This window comes from Syngnathus floridae, chromosome 8 (assembly GCF_059516105.1).
Source record: "Syngnathus floridae isolate MCC-2025c chromosome 8, RoL_Sflo_1.0, whole genome shotgun sequence".
Classification (NCBI taxonomy): domain Eukaryota; kingdom Metazoa; phylum Chordata; class Actinopteri; order Syngnathiformes; family Syngnathidae; genus Syngnathus; species Syngnathus floridae.
The window spans coordinates 15,214,256-15,233,606 of NC_142420.1; the positions used below are offsets into that span (position 1 = coordinate 15,214,256).

The following is a 19,351-nucleotide window of genomic DNA, read 5'->3' on the forward strand; positions in this document are numbered from 1 at the left end:
GACTCGGAGACAATGAACGTCGTGTCAGCTTTGTTTAATGGAGTGTTCTCATCCTCTGCAACATCCGGACAGGAAGTGATCATAATCAGGAGGTTGGATCAAGAAGAGCGGTTATCTTGCATCAGTTTAAACCGCGGTTCCTCTGCATCTTCCAAGAACAAGGTGCGTTGTGGGAGGATGGCTGCGCGGAGTGGGATGCGTCATTTTGGAGTTTGCAGGCTCTGGTCCATCATTGCTGCTGCTCGTTGAAGTTTGACTGTTAAGTCCCTACTGTTTTTACTCTCCTTCTCAAAGAAAGACTAAAGTTGAGGCCCAGATTGCAGGCTTTTTATCCACACGTCAACAGAAAGGGGTTGGGTACTAAGGTGCTGGGGGTGAGGGCCATAAAAATAAGGAGGGGGGGCGTTGCAGCTGGTCTGTTGGTTGTAATTATTATAACGTATGAGTTTCTTAAATCCCAATGAGTTTGCTCCACAATCGTGCATTTTTGAAGAGTTCTGAGATTTTTAGACCGCCATTTTTGTGCTAAAACACTCGAGCATGAAAATGGGTTGGGTTGAATGGTCGGCCATCATTTTGAAGGAAAGGGGTCGAAATACAAAAAGTCCTGCCTAGCTACAAAAACAAATATGCTCAAACCTCATTGAATAAAGTACATAAGCAGACAAGTATATTCACATATTAAATAAATAAAAGAAACATTTTAAGCATATAATTATACCTACACACCAAATCAATAAAGACATAACTAGACATTTTTGATAAGTGGTGATGAGAAAGGTTTTTATAACTTTATGATTTGATATATATTTCTGAGCACTTTGAAATAAATGACTTTTGATATATTGCCTAAATAGCTTAATGACCCTTAAGGAACTGTGTAATGCATGCCTGATGTTTTTTCTCTAAATCATGGACACGGCCAGAGTCGTCTTGACCGTTCAGTACTTGATTGTATCTTATGTATTGACTAATGCTAGACGCCAGTTTTTGATTACTACTGAACGCTCTGCACAGAGGGAAACATTTTGCCTAACAAAGAAAAGATACAGTTGGAAGCATGATTAAGATTCAAGATTCAAGAGTTTTTTATTCGCCATGTTTGAGCGTGCCAAACAAGGAATTTGACTTCGGTAAATCACAGCCTCTGTTCAACATTTAGGTGACTAACAACAACACTCAGCACATGTGAAGAACGAAAGATATTCTCAAACATCCCCAGATCTTAAACTCCCAAGAGGGCAAGGAAAAACTCAAAACTCCAGCTATGGGAAATGAGAAACCTTGAGAAAAGTCCACAGATGGGAGGGTCCCTCTTCTAGGATGACCAGGCTGCAATGGATGCAGAGAGGACACATAGTACAAACAGTGTAAACAAAAAAGGTGTGGAAAGCAGGATGTTATTGCACAGTAATGACTCTGAGACTCTAAGAGTGGTGTGAGTTCATCAGAGCGACAGCCTGGGGGAAGAAGCTGTCTCTGTGTCTGCTGGTTTTAGTGTACAGAGCTCTATAACGGCGTCTGGAGGGGAGTAGTTCAAACAGGCTGCAACCTGGGTGCGAAGGGTCTGTTGAGATGTTACTTGCACGTTTCCTGGTCCTGGTCAGGTACAAGTCTTGAATAGATGGGAGGTTGATTCCAATTATCTTTTCTGCAGTCCTTATTGTCCGTTGCAGTCTGTGCTTGTCTTGTTTGGAGGCCGATCCAAACCAGACAGTGATGGAGGTGCAGAGGACAGACTGGATGATGGCAGTGTAGAAGGTCTTCAGCAGCTCCCGCGGCAGGTTGAACTTCTTGAGCTGTCTCAGGAAGTACAGCCTCTGCTGGGCCTTCTTCCGGACAGAGTCTATGTGGCCGGTCCATTTCAGGTCCCGAGAGATTGTGGTTCCCAGGAACTTGAAGGTGTCTGATGAGAGAATAGTATTACTGCGGATAGTGAGGGGTGGAAGTGGTGAAGGGCCTCGCCTGAAGTCCACTGTCATCTCCACGGTTTTGAGCGGGTTCAGGTCCAGGTGGTTTTGGCTGCACCAGTGGACCAGCCGCTCCACCTCCTGTCTGTACGCAGTCTCCTCACCGTTCTGGATCAGTCCGATGAGAGTGGTGTCGTCTGCATACTTCAGGAGCTTCACAGAAGAGTCACTTGCGGAGAAATCGTTGGTGTAGAGGGAGAAGAGCAGTGGGGAGAGGACGCACCCCTGAGGGGCTCCAGTGTTGGTAGTCAGAGTGTCAGATGTGATGCTCCCCAGCCTCACACGCTGTCTCCTGTTGGTCAGGAAGCTGGTGATCCACTGACAGGTGGAGGCAGGCACCGCGAGCTGGATGAGCTTCTGTTGGAGGATGTCAGGAGCGATGGTGTTGAACGCCGAGCTGAAGTCCACAAACAGGATCCTGGCGTACTTTCCTAGGGTGTCCAGGTGTTGCAGGATGTAGTGCAGTCCCATGTTGACCGCATCATCCACCGACCTGTTTGCCCGGTAGGCAAACTGGAGGGGGTCCAGCAGGGGGCCCGTGACATCCTTCAGGTGGTTCAGCACTAACCTCTCGAAAGATTTCATGACCACAGATGTCAGTGCAACAGGTTTATAGTCATTCAGACCTGTGATGGCGGGCTTCTTGGCCACTGGAACGATGGTGGAGCTCTTGAAGCACGCGTGCACCTCACACAGCTCCAGGGAACGATTGAAGATCCGTGCAAAGGTGGGCGCCAGCTGCTCAGCGCAAATTTTCAAGCAGGAAGGTGACACGCCGTCTGGGCCCGGTGCCTTCCTGATCTTTTGTCTTCGGAACATCTGGCGCACTTCCTCCTCGCGAATCTGGAGTGCGGGCGCGGCCTCTGCAAGAGAGAGAGTCGGTGACCACGGTGATGGAGGTGTGGACAGAGCAGTTGTGGGGGGAGGTGAGTATGTGGATTGTGCTGCAGGAAGTCCCGTTGTGTGGGAGGACCGATCAAACCTGCAGTAGAACCTGTTTAGCTGGTTAGCGAGCCTTGGGCTCTCCACAGGACGGGGGGTTCGTTTCTTGAAGCCCGTGATGCTCTGCAGGCCTTTCCACACTGTTGAGGGATCAGGATTGGCAGAGAGGTGTCTCTCCAGGCTCTCCCCGTAACACCTCCTGGCTTTCCTGACCTCTCGGTTCAGTGTGTTTCTGGTCTGCTTGAACAGGTCCCGGTCGCCGCTCCTGTAGGCCTCCTCCTTGACTTTGCGCAGCCTCCTAAGGTTCGGTGTAAACCAAGGTTTGTCGTTGTTGTACGTGCAGAAGGTCTTAGTCTGCACACACAGATCCTCACAAAAACTGATGTATGATGTGACAGTGTCAGTGAGTTCATGCAAGTCTGAATCTGCAGCTTCGAAAACTCTCCAATCGGTGCAGTCAAAGCAGGCTTGGAGGTTCTGCCTTGACTCCACTGTCCACTTCCTGACAGTCCTAACCACAGGCTTAGAAGTTTTTAGTTTCTGTCTGTAGGCAGGGACCAGATGAACTAGACAGTGGTCCGAGAGTCCTAAAGCTGCACGAGCCACAGAGTGGTATGCATCCTTAATTACGGTGTAGCAGTGGTCCAGTGTCTGTGCCCCTCTGGTGGGACACGTTATGTGCTGTCTGTATCTGGGGAGTTTGTGCGCGAGGTTCGCCCTGTTAAGATCACCCAGAACAATGATTAGTGAATTTGGTAGAAGTTTCTCCATGTCTGTCACCTGGTCAGCCAGCATCTGCGTGGCTTCACTCGCACGTGCGTGTGGTGGGATGTAAACAGCCGCCATGACGATCGAGGAGAACTCCCGTGGTGAATAGAACGGCCGGCAGTTTATGAAAAGTGTTTCTAGGAGAGGGCTGCAAAACTCTTTCAACACCATGACATCAGTACACCAACGTTCATTAATGTAGAAACAGAGACCACCTCCCTTTGATTTTCCGGAGAGCTCCGCGCTGCGATCTGCACGCGTTAGCCGAAACCCAGCTAACTCCATGGCGTGGTTCGTTCGCTAAGCCACGTTTCAACAAAACACAGCGCGGCGGATCTGCTGAAGTCCGTGTTCCTTGAAGTGAGGAGCAGTAGTTCGTCCATCTTGTTCGCCAGGGAGCGGACATTCGCCAGATGAATTGACGGTAGGGCAGAACGGAACCCTCTCTGCCTCAGCTTTACGAGGGCTCCGGCTCGTTTTCCGCGTCGCCGCCGTCGCGCTAGCTTGTATAGCACCGCCGCTCCGGCTAAAATCTCCGACAAACAGTCTGAATCAGAGAAAACAGGAGAGAAAATACCAGAAGAAGACTGACCGATGTTTAACAGTGCTTCTCTAGTAAAAGTGATCCGGGATGGACAGCAGAAGACGCAGAAAACACACAAAATAAGACAAAGAAACAGAGAGCGACTCACCGCTTGCTTAAACTAAGAATAAGCAAAGACATGAAGTATCAAAAGAACAGCAATAGATTAATGATGTCACAGCCAAAAGCTAACATAATTTCGTACAAAATGACAACATTGAAAGAATGAGGTACGACAGTGTACGTATGTCCAAGATTGGAGAAGAATGTTCACAGGAAGGTCACGTGGAGATAAAACCAGCAGGTGCCAGAGGGAGCCAGCCAAGGACTCGGCCAAAGATGATCGCCAAGGCCGAAAGACGGGATGGAAGACAACAGCCCCCACACACACCGAATCGCCCATAACCAGCGAACTTGCCCCACCCCAAAGACTCATCACCCATCAAACTCGGCCCACACTGGCATGTGCAACTGATATACTAAGCTAACCAAAGAACCTTGAACGTTGCCTTTTCTGAATGGAGATTTTCCGCTCTTGAAGGGCCCAGCGCTGTATTGTACTTTCCTGAAAACAGAGCTGTCTGAACAAGAATTGTGATTGAACTCAACCAACCTGTGTAAGTCTAATTTCTGCTTCAGTGTCTTAGCATTTTCCTAAATCTGAAGAAATCAAATGAGCACGCAGTGAGTAAATTGGATAACAGGTGATTGGCAATGGCTTTTGCCGTGAGGCGCAGATAACGCGCTCCCTAAATTGTGGACAAAATCCAACAATTTCTCGTCGACAAGATTTGCACCCTTTAACAGTGTTTCCTCTAATTTTTCAAGTGTCTGTGCAAACACACAATCTCCCTGTGCAAACTGTGGACCACTGTGTGCAACACCAGATTAAATAAATGAATCAAGAAATGAAGAAATTAATAAATAAATAAATACAATTTTGTCAATGAGAACTTTAACTTGCTCGGGGTCGGATTTTGTTTTGTGTGACAGCTCGTTCCTTTTCTGTAGGTCTTTTGCGCTCTCATGCAATAATGTACCAATCCCCTTCCCCATCATGAGTCTTTGTACAATTCCAACAGCTTTCAAATGACATTTCTGCTGAATGTGACGCGTGAGGTAGTCCAACTTCCATTCCTTCCATATTTTTCCCTCCGTAAACTCGCCCGCCACATTGGTTTCACTGCATGTTTTGCAGAGAAGACCTTTCTCATTCAAAAGAGAGAAAATCTCACCCTGTTTCACTGTTTTCTCTTGTATTTGCACACACTCCGACAGCTATTCAATCTTAAAAGAACTGGCACATCTCTTATTTATTTTGGCTTGCCGAGTGGATGTGTCGCTGCACATTGGTTTCGACATGATTACCGTATTTTTCGCACCAAAAGGCGCACTTGATTATAAAGAGCAACCTCACTGAATATTTTTCTTTTAGAAATTATTTCATATATGTATAGGGCGCACCGGATTAAAATGCGCATAAAATAGAAGCTATACTGTAACAAACTGAGGTTGACTAGGGTTGCGGTATGCATCCACTAGCCGATAACCAATGAGCCCTCTGTAAACAATCGCGTTTCTCAAACTATCTCCTATAAAATGATCGGAACTGACTAAAGTTTGATCTAACATTGGTACTGCTTACCTATGTTTCCCTTCCATATCGATCCGTAAATTTACTCGAAACATTAACGGAGCAGCCTTTTTCAGATGAAATAGCCTCGTGCGTATAGCAGCTATCATTATAGCATTAGCCACCCGCAAACTCCCATGAGCCTCAACTCGCAGACTCCCATGAGCCACAGCAAAGTGTCGTGGAAGCCCCCTGTAAACAGTCGCCTTTGTCAAACTATCTCCTATAAAATGATTGGAACTGAATAAAGTTCAATCTAACACATTGGTACTGCTTACTTACGTTTCCCTTCCATATCGATCCGTAAATTTACTCAAAACATTAACGGAGCAGCCTATTTTGAGATGAAATAGCCTCGTGCGTAAAGCAGCTATCATTATAGCATTAGCCACCTGCAAACTCCCATGAACCTCAGCTCGCAGACTCCCATGAGCCTCAGCAAAGTGTCGTGGCAGCCCCCTGTAAACAATCACGTTTCTCAAATACTCTCCCATAAAAGTGATCGGAACCGACTAAAGACTGATTTAACACAGTGGTGCTGCTTATTTATGATTCCGTTGGATATTGATCCGTAAATGTACTCAAAAACATTGACGGAACAGCCTATTTTGAAATGAAATAGCCTCGCGGGTACAACAACTATTCAGTGACGCCCCCGACCGTGGTTGCCGTAATGCTGGGAAGCGATGTGACCTTGTAATTTACTAGTCGTACTAAAACGTCCTGAAACATTTTGGCAGAGCGCTGTGTACAACCAGTATGGATCAACAAATTCATCAATTGATCCATATATAAGGCGCTTTGCATTATAAGGCGCACTGTGGTTTTATGAGTAGATTTTAAGCTTTTAAGTGTGCCTAATAGTGCGGAAAATACGGTAGTTACTTTAGCATTTGCATCGCTTGACTCCGGCGTACTGTCGTTAACGAGCCAACCTGCGCGGTGCGGATGGGCAGGACACATGTTCAGGCACTGTCAATCCTATGATTGGCTATGTAGCGTAAGTGAACCATATATCGTTGGCTGGAAACCTGTCAATCCCTGATTTACACTACAAAAAGGCACAGAAAGAAATTCATTCGTCCAGTTAATTAGATTAGATTATGGCTAACAATAGATATTATTCAGTCAGTTTATGCTGAATTTTATTTTGTGCGCAGCATGGAGTTTCTTGTGCGCAGAGTCTGCACGACCAATGCGCAATTGCACAGCTGCACAGCTTGAGGGAACACTGCCCTTAAACAAGAACGACCATTTGGGTTGATCTTTGAAACCCAAGTGAATCCCAATTCCTTCGATGAATCCGCCGATTCTAAATGCTCCTCTAAAACGTGGAACCAGCTTTGATACGACCCTTCCCCCCCAATCAGCTGACATGAGAGTCACATCCAGTCACGCGACATGTTTCGTTTCCCCGGTCGAGCTCGCAAAGCTAGCAAAAATGAGTAAGAATTTATTTGGAAAAATATTAAAAAATTGTTGATTCTCTCCCAATTACATCCATCGGTACAGGTCAAGACGCTCGTCTCGGTCACGTGACATGTCTTCTCAGTCGAGCCCGCGAAGCAAGCAAATATGAGCAAGAAACAGAGATGTTTGGAAAGCTTCTTCAAAAAGGGAAAAAAGCCCAATGAGGAGACGGAAGAAGAAGAGTGTACGACTTCTAATAAAAGGAAAGCTGCATTTAAAAGAAAATTTCTGGAGTCCTACTTTAAATATGGATTTATCGCCACAGATGACTCTAACGCGCCAAGCCCACTCTGCATAATATATGGCGACAGGCTAGCTAACGAGGCAATGAAGCCTTCAAAACTGCTTTGGCACATGGAGACCAAGCATCCTGTATTAAAAGACAAACCTTAACCACTTCGGGTGTCATTGTCTCCGATTACGCCTAGATGGGACCGGCTCGTTTCTGAGAAACAAGCTCAGTGCTCCCAGTAATTCAACGTAATGGTGAGTTTTATTTTTATGTCGTTTGTACTTGTTTTTATGTCAGTCGTATCATTTTATTTCATCGTATTTATATATTTATTATAAATGTGTTTTTTATTTAAATAAATGTATTATTTATTTATATAAATGCCGGTCCGCGAAAATATTTCTGACACGAAACCGGTCCATGGCGCAAAAAAGGTTGGGGACCACTGACCTATGTGACTTCCATGATGACATTAAATCATAGTAATTCCATGATTCAACAACTGCATGATGACACTGTGACCTCTGTGACCTTTCTGTTCATTAATATGAGGATGATTTATGACTTATTCCTCTGATCTTACTTTTGCTGGCTAGTAACACTACTTTCTCAATGCCTCGGCTACGCCTAAAAAGTCTGTCCATAAAGGTTATGAACAGAATGAGGAAATTTCTAATTTGATTGAAAACAAAACTAAGACCTGACTCGGAGTGTTGAATTTTGTCCACAATTCGGGAAGCCACCACCACGAATGATCATGAATGATGTTGATAAAATCCCTTTTTTGTCGTATGATGGCGGCTATCTGAGGCGTTTCAATCGCTCGTGAATGACCTTGTGCGGTGTCGGTGGAGCCTTCAACTAAATCTCCGACGCTATCGTAATTGACGTGTTGACTGCATTCGTGGGTCAGTATGATACGTTGAATTTCATCAAGTTTTTTTTACCCTCTTTGGTCCAATAGGCAAAGCTTTTCGGACCTGTTTAAGCATACCCCCAAATATTGCTGGCATTTAATTTGATAATGCCTGAGTTTCAGAAGTTTTCACTTCTCTGACAACGTACTAAATGTTGGTGTCTGTGTACAGAACATGTCGGCAATAGCTCCATAGGCTCGTACATTTTCAGATGCGTGTAAAATGTAATGAAACACATAATGAGTAAATTGCTGGTTTTTGAGGGGGGAGAACATCTTCCCCTTAATTGTAATTGTAGTGTACCATCGAGCTTTGCTCTTTGAAGAAGTCAAAGAATTATAACTCAAACGGCACTAAAAAAAAAAATCCTGGGGGTTTTTCACAATTTTGTGTGTTAAATTTTCACACCGGGCCATTTTTCCCATAATCTTGTTTGCACTGATCTTAGAGACCTGTCTTCTCCGATTAAATTTAGTTTTGGAGGGGTCAAGTGCAATTTATTGATGGATTCTGTAGTCTTTGTATTTCTCTCTGGTGGCCTGATTGTGGATGTGGAGTGGATAGCACGATGCCTCCTGTGTCCCTTTGAAAACCGTGTTCATGCACTATCTGAATATAGTGTTGTGAGAAGAGGCAAAATGCTACATCTCCAAAATATGTGCCATTGTGCAACCGAGCTTGAAAGCCTTACTGAATTCTGGAGTTATCCAACCCCCTGTTAATGACCACAGCGATCACAACTTGTTTCCTGATTGTTAAGCTTTGCGCAGACAAAGTGTAAACATTAATTTACCTTTGGATGATTTAAAATACAGTATCTCACAAACGTGAATACACCCCTCTCATTTCTGCAATGTTTTAATTATATTTTGTCATGGGACAACACTGAAGAAATTACACTTTGATACAATGTTAAGTAGTCACTGTAGAGCTTGGATAGCAAAGTAAATTTATTGTTACTTCAAAGTAATTCAAAATGATTGTGTGAAATGCTGGCAACAAAAGTGAGTACACCCCAATTGAAAATGTCAGAATTGGACCCAAATGTCAATATTTTGTGTGGCCACCATTATTTTCCAGCACGACCGTAACCCTTTTAAGCAGTGAGTTCACCAGAGCTTCATAGGTCACCGCTGGAATCCTCTTCCACTCATCCATGATGACATCACATCGCTGTTGGATGTTGGAGACCTTACGCTCCTCCACCTTCCGTTTGAGAATGCCCCACAGATGCTCAATAGGGTTTAGGTCTGGGGACATGCTTGACCAGTCCATCACCTTCACCCTCAGCTTCTTTAGGAAGGCAGTGGTCGTCTTGGAGGTGTGTTTGGGGTCGACTCTGGATATCGCTCTAGGCAGGTTAAGCGTGGCTTTGATAAACATCATATATTTTCTAGGATCATGCAAATGTGAATAATTTTAGGATGGCTAGCGATTAAAGAAAGGTAGTGTTGATGAAAGGGTACAAGGTTACATCTATGTAGAACACGTGTTCATTAGGAGTGGTGGTGTGTTGCAAAAAAAAGAAAAAATCATTTGTCCTGCCCCTGTAGAAAGCCTAACGCAGGTTAACTTTTTTCATTGTCCTTGAGCTTTTCGGGTAGTTTTGTCTTCAAGCATATTTGATTAAGATCAAAACATTCTGGGCAGGTGTGGTGGAAGCACCCCATGTACTCGAATGCCATTCCTTTCCGTTTATTAAAGCATAAACGTCTTCTGTGGATGGACCGATTTTACCTCCCCCATGTTTAACACATGTCTAATATGTATATTTTGGCTATGCACCACCCACATTAGATACTGGTAGAATTGTGCAAGAATGCTTTGGATTGTCGTCTGATATTATTCACGGTGCTGATACCTAATGTTTTGGAAATTAGAAACTTGGTACGGAGAACAGCCATGAATGCGGATGCAATGTTGATAAAACTGAATGGGTCAACTGACAATTTAAAAACTCGAAAATGAAAAAAATCGAAACTTTTCACAGCCCTCCATTAACAACAACAACATTTTTTTGTAGTACATCACAGCCTCCTCAATGTACCATTCATGGAAAAGTGCGGAGCCGGTAACATGCGATCTACATTGTATTGCACACACTTTAGACTTGGCCTAAAAAAATAAATTAAATAAAAATACATTACAGACTTCTTGTGCAGTTTTTAATAAAAGTCTCCCTGCCCTCTACAAATACTTAATGAAGCATTCCCGGTTGTACATTTTATGTAGATCTGTGAAAATCGGGCGATCTATGTAACAGCGGTATCTGTTTATGGGGAAATCTGCCATTCAGTTTGTGGGCAAGTTGAATCTCAGATACAGGAGGAGACGTCTCTAGGCCGTGGAACAATGCAAGAGTGTCTCAGTCTTGAATATGGGTCTCCACCTTCAGCAGGAGCCTCGAGGGTTTATGTGAGTTTCCCCAACCAGTGTCGATGTGCTTTTTGGAGTTAAAGAAGGGCTTCAACCATGTCCCCCGTGGAATCTTGTGGAGTGCGTTTGGTCTGTACTGCTGGTACTTAGTAAAAATCTTCCAGCGAGAGCTTTCCAAACATCTTTGTTTCTTGTTCATATTTGCTTGCTTCGCAGGCTTGACTGAGGTGACATGTCACGTGACCGATACGAGCGTCTTGACCTGAACCGATGGATGTAATTGGGAGAGAATCGCCAATTTTTTTATATTCTTTCAAATAAATTCTTACTCATTTTTGTTACCTTTGCGAGCTTGACTGGGGAAACATGTCACGTGACCGGGACGAGCGTCTTGACCTGAATTAATTGACCGTCGATAATTTTTTAAATTATTTTTCTGTGCGGCTTGGCGGCCCGGTACCAAGTGACTCACGGACCGGTACCGGTCCGCAGACCGGGGGTTGGGGACCACTCATATAGGTCATTAGAATGAGTAAGAATGTAGCAGGTGTTGTTTGTTAGCTAGTGATGTTGTTTGATAGGCTGTGTAGGTGTGCATGTATGTACATGTACAAATACATGTCTGTACTTGTGTGTAGTTGTGATGTACTTGTCCACTTGTGTACTTGCGTGTGTAACCTCTCTCTCTCTCTCTCTCTCATAGTCAATCATAGGATTGGCAGTGCCTGAACATGTGTCCTGCCCATCCGTGCCGCGCAGGGGGTTGGGGACCACTGAGTTAAAAAGTCTCATGGCATGGGTGAGAAATAATTTATTCATTTATTTATTATTTCTGTGGCGCAAAATGGTGTCAACAGCTTGTCACTGAAGCTACTCCTCTGCTCGGTGACGGTGCTATACAGTGGTTGGATGGGGTTGTCCTTGATGGACAGCAGCCTGGCCATCACCCATTGTTCTGCCACTGGCATCAGATCAGGCAGCTCTGTGCCCACAACAGAAACCACCTTCCTCACCATTTTGTCCAGGCTGGAAGCCTCCCTCTTCTTGATGCTGCCCGCCCAGCACACCACTGCAAAGAAGAGGGCGCTCGCCACAAAAGATCGTAAAACATCCGCAGCAACACATTGCAGACGTTGAAGAATGCCAACCGCCTGGGGAAGTACATCCGGCATTGTCCTTTTTGTCACAAGTCGCAATCTTCAATTCTCATGGGAGTTGTTGAAGTCCCAATGATCGTCACACACACAAATGGTGAAATCTGTCCTCTGCATTTAACCCATCCCCATGTGATTTTGATCCATCCCCTGGGGGAGAGAGGAGCAGTGAGCAGCAGCGGTGGCGCGCTCGGTAATCATTTGGTGATCTAAAACCCCAATTCCAATCCTTAATGCTGAGCGCCAAGCAAAATGGGTCCCATTTTTATAATTTTTGGTATGACCCGGCCAGGGTTTGAACCTACAACCTGCCAGTCTCAGGGCGGACACTCTACCACTAGGTCACTGAGCTAAAATGGGCAGACGGTCTCACTGTGGTTCTTACATAAAAGGTGGAGTGAGGAAAACTCCAGTTTGCGTGTCCTAATGATCCTAGGAGCCAAGTTGTCTGGGGCTTTATGCCCCTGGCAGGGTCACCCATGGAAAAAGCGTGAGGGGCCAGATAAAGCACGGCTCATACACCCCTCATGATGATAAATAAAAATTACTCCGTTCTCCCTTGCCTGGACGCCTTTCACCGGGGCCCTCCCTCTGGAGCCAGGCCTAGAGTTGGGGCTCAAAGGTGAGCGTTTCTAGGCGTTCACTCCTGAGGCCTGGCTGGGCACAGCCCAGAAAAGGCAGCGTGGGTTCCCCTCCCCATGGGTTCACCACCTGTGGGACGGGCCAAAGCGGTCGAGTGTAGGGTGAGCTGGGTGACGGCCAAAGGCGGGGGACTTTGGCAATCCGATCCCCGGCTACAGAAGCTGGCTCTTGGGACATGTAATGTCATCTCTCTGGCAGGAAAGGAGCCTGAGCTGTTTTGCGGGGCAGAAAAGTTCCGACTAGACATAGTCTAGACATAGACTCCACACATACTTTGGGTTCTGGTAAAAGTCCTCTTGAGAGGGACTGGACTCTCTTCCACTCTGGAGTTGCCCACGGTGAAAAAGAGCAGGTGTGGGCATACTTATTGCCCCCTGACTGGGCGCCTGCACATTTGGGTTCACCTCGGTGGACGAGAGGGTAGCCTCTCTCCGGCTTTGGGCGCGGGGATGGGTCCGGACTCTTGTTTGTGTCTATGCAACAAACGGCAGCTCAGAGTACTGTCCAGCTGAGTGTCAAGCAGAATCAGCAGTTCCAAATTAGGGACAATTGTCTTCAGTCATTGAAAGGTGGAGTGTTGTCTCGGGGATGTGATCCTTCTCCATGTGGAGGAGCGCAATTCTATTGGGTTCTTCTGCACGTATGAGCAAAGGATGGGGCGGGAAATCGACAGGTAGATCGGCATTTCTTTATTTATTACTGTTTGATAACTGTTTTTCTTACATTTGATGACATTAAAAGTTTTTATCCAAGCCTAAAAAAGCCCAATGCAGCCCAGCCTTATTTCAGACTCTACCTCCAGTGGACCCCAGGTAAATTGAATCTGAGACCCCTGATCTACAGTCTGACCCTAACTTGTGGTCATGAACTGTGGGTCTTACAATATTTTGTACCAAAAACGTAAACGTAATTTTCAAAGAAAAATTACTTTTTAAAGATCAAGAGGAATGCATATAAAAAAATCCTACCAAACACAAAATGATTCCATGTAATTGACATTTATTATCATGGCTCATCCAAAGAAGTAAAGACATGAAAAATACAGTCAATTCATTCAAACAAAGCCATTATAATTCAAAACACTTATTTTCTGGCCTTCTTGCCTGTGTTTTTCTGTTCCATTTTCCTCTTCTGTTGCTGTTCCTCCAATCGTTGCTGTTTCTTTTCCATGTACACTGTTATGTTATCAAAAGTCACCTTGTGCAGATGTTCAAAACGGCTAACTCCCCTTGTGGAAGCTGTTAAGAAAAGAGAAGATTGCTTGTAAGAACCTTTACAATTAAATTATAGTGAGAGGTGAAAGAGAAATTGGCTGTGATTTTAAAGACTGAACATTTTTTTCCAATTACCATATTTTCCGGACTATAAATCAATTTTTTTTTCAGTTTGGTCGAGGGTGCGACTTATACTCAGGCTCAACTTATATGTGAAATTATTAACACATTATAACTTGATCATTAACACATCATTAACACATTATTTACTTACTAGTAGTAGATACCACTTCACATGTCATTTTCAGACTAAACCGCATGAAGGCGCTCTAGGCCTGTGGAATAATTAGAACTGCAACTGATGATGAGTCTGAATCCATCCACTGACTTCTGGAGTCAGCGGAGTTGTTGATAAGTGACACAGAGGACGAAGATTTCACTAGATTTAATAATTGGGAGTGACACGGATGGTTTGATGAACTTGGTATTTGTTAGTTGTTTATAAGTGACACAGAGGATGAAGATTTCGATGGATTTAATAATTTGGAGTGACCCGGTTGTTCGATAAACTTATTTATGTTATGGTTATTTGATATATAGTTTATATATAGGCTTGTAGAGTAATTGGAATCGCAATTGACGATAAAATCCGACATCTGCAGCGCATGTACTTCCGGAGTCAACATCGGCGTTTTTTCTTTAAGTGACACAGAGGAAAAAGATTTTGATGGATTTAATGATTTGGTTTGATAAACTTGTTATTTATTAAGTTATTAAAATGCAACTTGTACCCCGGTGCAACTTATGTTTTATTTTTCTCCTTTATTATTGTAATTTCTGGACTATAAGCCTCACCTGATTATAAGCTTCACCAGAAAAAATTAGGGGAAAATCTTGTTTTTTTTCATACATAAGTACAACTACTACAAGCCGCATGTGCCTGTGAGTTATTTACAAAGAAAGGCGGTACACAGAAAGAGTTTTCAAAGTTTTAATAACATACCTTAACTTTTCTTAAGCAGCAACACGGAAATAACACAGCTCTAATAGGGCTGGATAAAAAAAACATACTGATAAAAGTCACTGAGACATGGCAGTAACACAGCAGCAACACGGTAGCACAGCACTAACAGGGCTACCAGTGAAAGTAAAAAAAGAGCCAGTAAAAGAGCCGTCTTCATCTTGCTCCTGTGCACTGAAACCATCGAAGTCTTCTTCCTCAGTCTCGAATTGCGTCAGATATACTTCGCCACACACTTTGCCAGTCTCTCTTTAGTTGTCGCTTTTATGCATTTCTTCTAGCATTTTCTATGATGAGGGTCTGTTCATGCTAATTTTATTCATGCACAAAGCACTTAGTTACAATAAAATAGCGAGCTACACTTATGGCTCCAGAGCGGATGTGACCAGGAAATAAATAAAAGGGTGACGCAACAAGATGTCATCAACAATAGCCCAGTGCCCCCTAGTAACCGGAAGAAACCTCTCCTGTGCATGAGCAGCTGTAGTCCCTCCGTTAAGACCCAAATTGACTGCCTTTAACTTAAAAGCGGCATCATATGCATTTTTATTGTCCTCCATAATGAGGGTTTGTGTATAAAAGCTTCCTTTCTTCAGTAATGTCCGTCTTGATCTCGTTCTGTCTCTTCTTTGTGTCAGTTATAAAGTGACAATAAAGCTGACTTTGACTTTGACTTATATGGCACTATTTGCCCGGTGGCTGGACATGCGATCAACACATCACTCTTCACCCCAGTGACCGTGTCACATATCCCTCCGCCCAGCAAAGCGGTGCCGCACAACAGCGGTCCACAGCGTTTTCATGCGTGTATAAGTGTATTCGTCATCACAAAAAATCACGAAAATTCCATAGCTACGCCGCACCGAACAACAAGCCGCAGGGTTCAAAACTTGAGCAAAAAGTAGCAGTTTATAATCCGGAAATTACGGTATGCATTATATGGTGCAACTTGCATTCTGGAGCGATTTACAGTCCAGAAAACACAGTAATTCTACATATTTGAAAATATTTTATAAAAACATGGGGAAAGACTGAGAACCACAGTATGCAATACTCAACAAGATAGTGGCTTAGCGATGACGTCATGATGGCGCCGCGGATGGCCGCCACGGTGAATCGCTCTCTGTTTCTTTGTCTTGTTTTGTGTGTTTTCTGTGTCCTCTGCTGTCCATCCCGGATCACTTTTACCAGAGAAGCGCTGCTAAACATCAGACAGTCTTCTTCTGGTATTTTCTCTCTTGTTCTCTCTGATTCAGACTGTTTGTCGGAGATTTTAGCCGGAGCGGCGGTGCGATACAAGCTAGCACAACGATGACGACGCGGAAAACGAGCCGGAGCCCTCGTAAAGCTGAGGCAGAGAGGGTTCCGTTCTGCCCTACCATCAATTCATCGAATGTCCGCTCCCTGGCGAACAAGATGGACGAACTGCTGCTCCTCACTTCAAGTAACACGGACTTCAGCAGATTTGCCGCGCTGTGTTTTGTTGAAACATTGCTTAGCGGACGCCCCCCCACCACGCCGTGGAGTTAGCTGGGTTTTGGCTAATGTGTGCAGATCGCAGCGCGGCACTCTCCAGAAAATCAAAGGGAGGTGGTCTCTGTTTCTACATTAATGAACGTTGGTGTACTGATGTCACGGTGTTGAAAGAGTCTTGCAGCCCTCTCCTAGAAACATTTTTCAAATACTGCCGGCCGTTCTATTCAACAAGGGAGTTCTCCTCGATCGTCATGGCGGCTGTTTACATTCCACCACACGCACGTGCGAGTGAAGCCACGCAGATGCTGGCTGACCAGGTGACAGACATGGAGAAACTTCTACCAAATTCACTAATTATTGTTCTGGGTGATCTTAACAGGGCGAACCTCGCACACGAACTCCCCAGATACAGACAGCACATAATGTGTCCCACCAGAGGGGCACAGACAATGGACCACTGCTACACCGTAATTAAGGATGCATACCACTCTGTGGCTCGTGCAGCTTTAGGACTCTCAGACCATTGTCTAGTTCATCTGATCCCGGCCTACAGGCAGAAACTAAAAACTTCTAAGCCTGTGGTGAGGACTGTGAGGAAGTGGACAGTGGAGTCAAGGCAGGACCTTCAAGCCTGCTTTGACCACCGATTGAGGAGTTTTTTAAGCTGCAACTTCAGACCTGCATGAACTCACTGACACTGTCACATCATACATCAGGTTTTGTGAGGATCTGTATGTGCCGACTAAGACCTTCTGCACGTACAACGACAAACCTTGGTTTACACCGAACTTCAGGAGGCTGCGCAAAATCAAGGAGGAGGCCTACAGGAGCGGCGACCGGGACCTGTTCAAGCAGACCAGAAACACACTGAACTGAGAGGTCAGGAAAGCCAGGAAGTGTTACGGGGAGAGCCTGGAGAGACACATCTCTGCCAATCCTGATCCCTCAACAGTGTGGAAAGGTCTGTAGAGCATCACGGGCTTCAAAAAACAAACCCCCCGTCCTGTGGAGAGCCCAAGGCTTGCTAACCAGCTAAACAGGTTCTACTGCAGGTTTGATCGGTCCTCCCACACAACAGGACCTCCTGCAGCACAATCTACATACTCACCTCCCCCCACAACCGCTCTGTCCACACCTCCATCACCGTTGTCACCTACTCTCTCTCTTGCAGAGGCCGCACCCACACTCCAGATCTGCGAGGAGGAAGTGCGCCAGATGTTCCGGAGACAAAAGATCAGTAAGGCACCGGGCCCAGACGGCGTGTCACCTTCCTGCTTGAAAGTCTGTGCTGAGCACCTGGCACCCACCTTTGAACGGATCTTCAACCGTTCCCTGGAGGTGTGTGAGGTGCCCTCGTAATTCAAGAGCTCCACCATTGTTCCAGTGGCCAAGAAGCCCGGCATCACAGGTTTGAATGACTATAGACCTGTCGCTCTGACATCTGTGGTCATGATATCTTTCGAGAGGTTAGTGCTGAACCACCTGAAGGATGTCACGGGCCCCATGCTTGACCCCCTCTAGTTTGCCTACCGGGCAAACAGGTCGCTGGATGATGCGGTCAACATGGGACTGCACTACATCCTGCACCACCTGGACACCCCAGGAACGTACGCCAGGATGTTTGTGGACTTCAGCACGGGGTTCAACACCATCGCTCCTGACATCCTCCAACAGAAGCTCATCCAGCTCGTAGTGCCTGCCTCCACATGTCAGTGGATCACCAGCTTCCTGACCAACAGGAGATAGCGTGTGAGGCTGGGGAGCATCACATCTGACACCCGGACCACCAATACTGGCGCCCCTCAGGGGTGCGTCCTCTCCCCACTGCTCTTCTCTTTCTACACCAACGATTTCTCCTCAGGTGACTCTCCTGTGAAGCTCCTTAAGTATGCAGAAGACACCACTCTCATCGGACTGATCCAGGACGGTGATGAGACTGCGTACAGACAGGAGGTGGAGCAGCTGGTCCACTGGTGCAGCCAAAACCACCTGGAGCTGAACCCGCTCAAGACCGTGGAGATGACAGTGGACTTCAGGCGAGACCCTTCACCACTTTCACCCCTCACTATCCGCAGTAATACTATTCCCTCCACAGACACCTTCAAGTTCCTGGGAACCACAATGTTTCGGGACCTGAACTTGACCGGCCACATAGACTCCGGGAGAAGGCCCAGCGGAGGCTGTACTTCCTGAGACAGCTCAAGAAGTTCAACCTGCCGCGGGAGCTGCTGAAGACCTTCTACACTGCCATCATCCAGTCTGTCCTCTGCACCTCCATCACTGTCTGGTTTGGATCGGCCTCCAAACAAGAAAAGCACAGACTGCAACGGACAATAAGGACTGCAGAAAAGATAATTGGAATCAACTTCCCATCTATCCAAGACTTGTACCTGTGCAGGACCAGGAAACGTGCAAGTAACATCTCTACAGACCCTTCTCACCCAGGTTGCAGTCTGTTTGAACTACTCCCCTCCGGACGGCGTTATAGAGCTCTGTACGCCAAAACCAGCAGACACAGAGACAGCTTCTTCCCCCAGGCTGTTGCTCTGATGAACTCGCACCACTCTTAGAGTCTCAGAGTGATTACTGTGCAATAACATCCTGGTCTCCACACCTTTTTTTGAATTGTCTACACTGTTTGTGCTATGTGTCCTCTGCATCCATTGCAGCCTGGTCATCCTGGAAGAGGGTCCCTCCCATCTGTGGTCTCTTCTCAAGGTTTCTCATTTCCCCTCGCTGGAGTTTTGAGTTTTCCTTGCCCTCCTGGGAGTTTAAGATCAGGGGATGTTTGAGAATATTTGTCATTTTTCACATGTGCTGAGTGTTGTTAGTCACCTAAATGTTGAACAAAGGCTGTGATGTACCGAAGTCAAATTCCTTGTTTGGCATGCTCAAACATGGCGAATAAAAACTCTTGAACAGGGGTGGGCAATTAATTTTTACAAGGGGCCAC

The 19,351-nt window shown here is 45.6% G+C and overlaps 1 protein-coding gene across 3 annotated transcripts in view; it reads right to left on the bottom strand.

The window, feature by feature from the left end:
• Positions 1–13,669: 13,669 nt before the first annotated feature.
• Positions 13,670–19,351, bottom strand: part of wdr4 (WD repeat domain 4) — a 99,606-nt gene continuing 93,924 nt past the window's right edge. For all 3 annotated transcript variants that reach the window (XM_088383358.1, XM_088383355.1, XM_088383357.1), the window contains one exon: positions 13,670–13,925. In XM_088383358.1, coding sequence (XP_088239484.1) covers positions 13,771–13,925 — 155 coding nt within the window. In that variant the 3' untranslated portion in view covers positions 13,670–13,770. The remainder of the gene's footprint in view (positions 13,926–19,351) is intronic.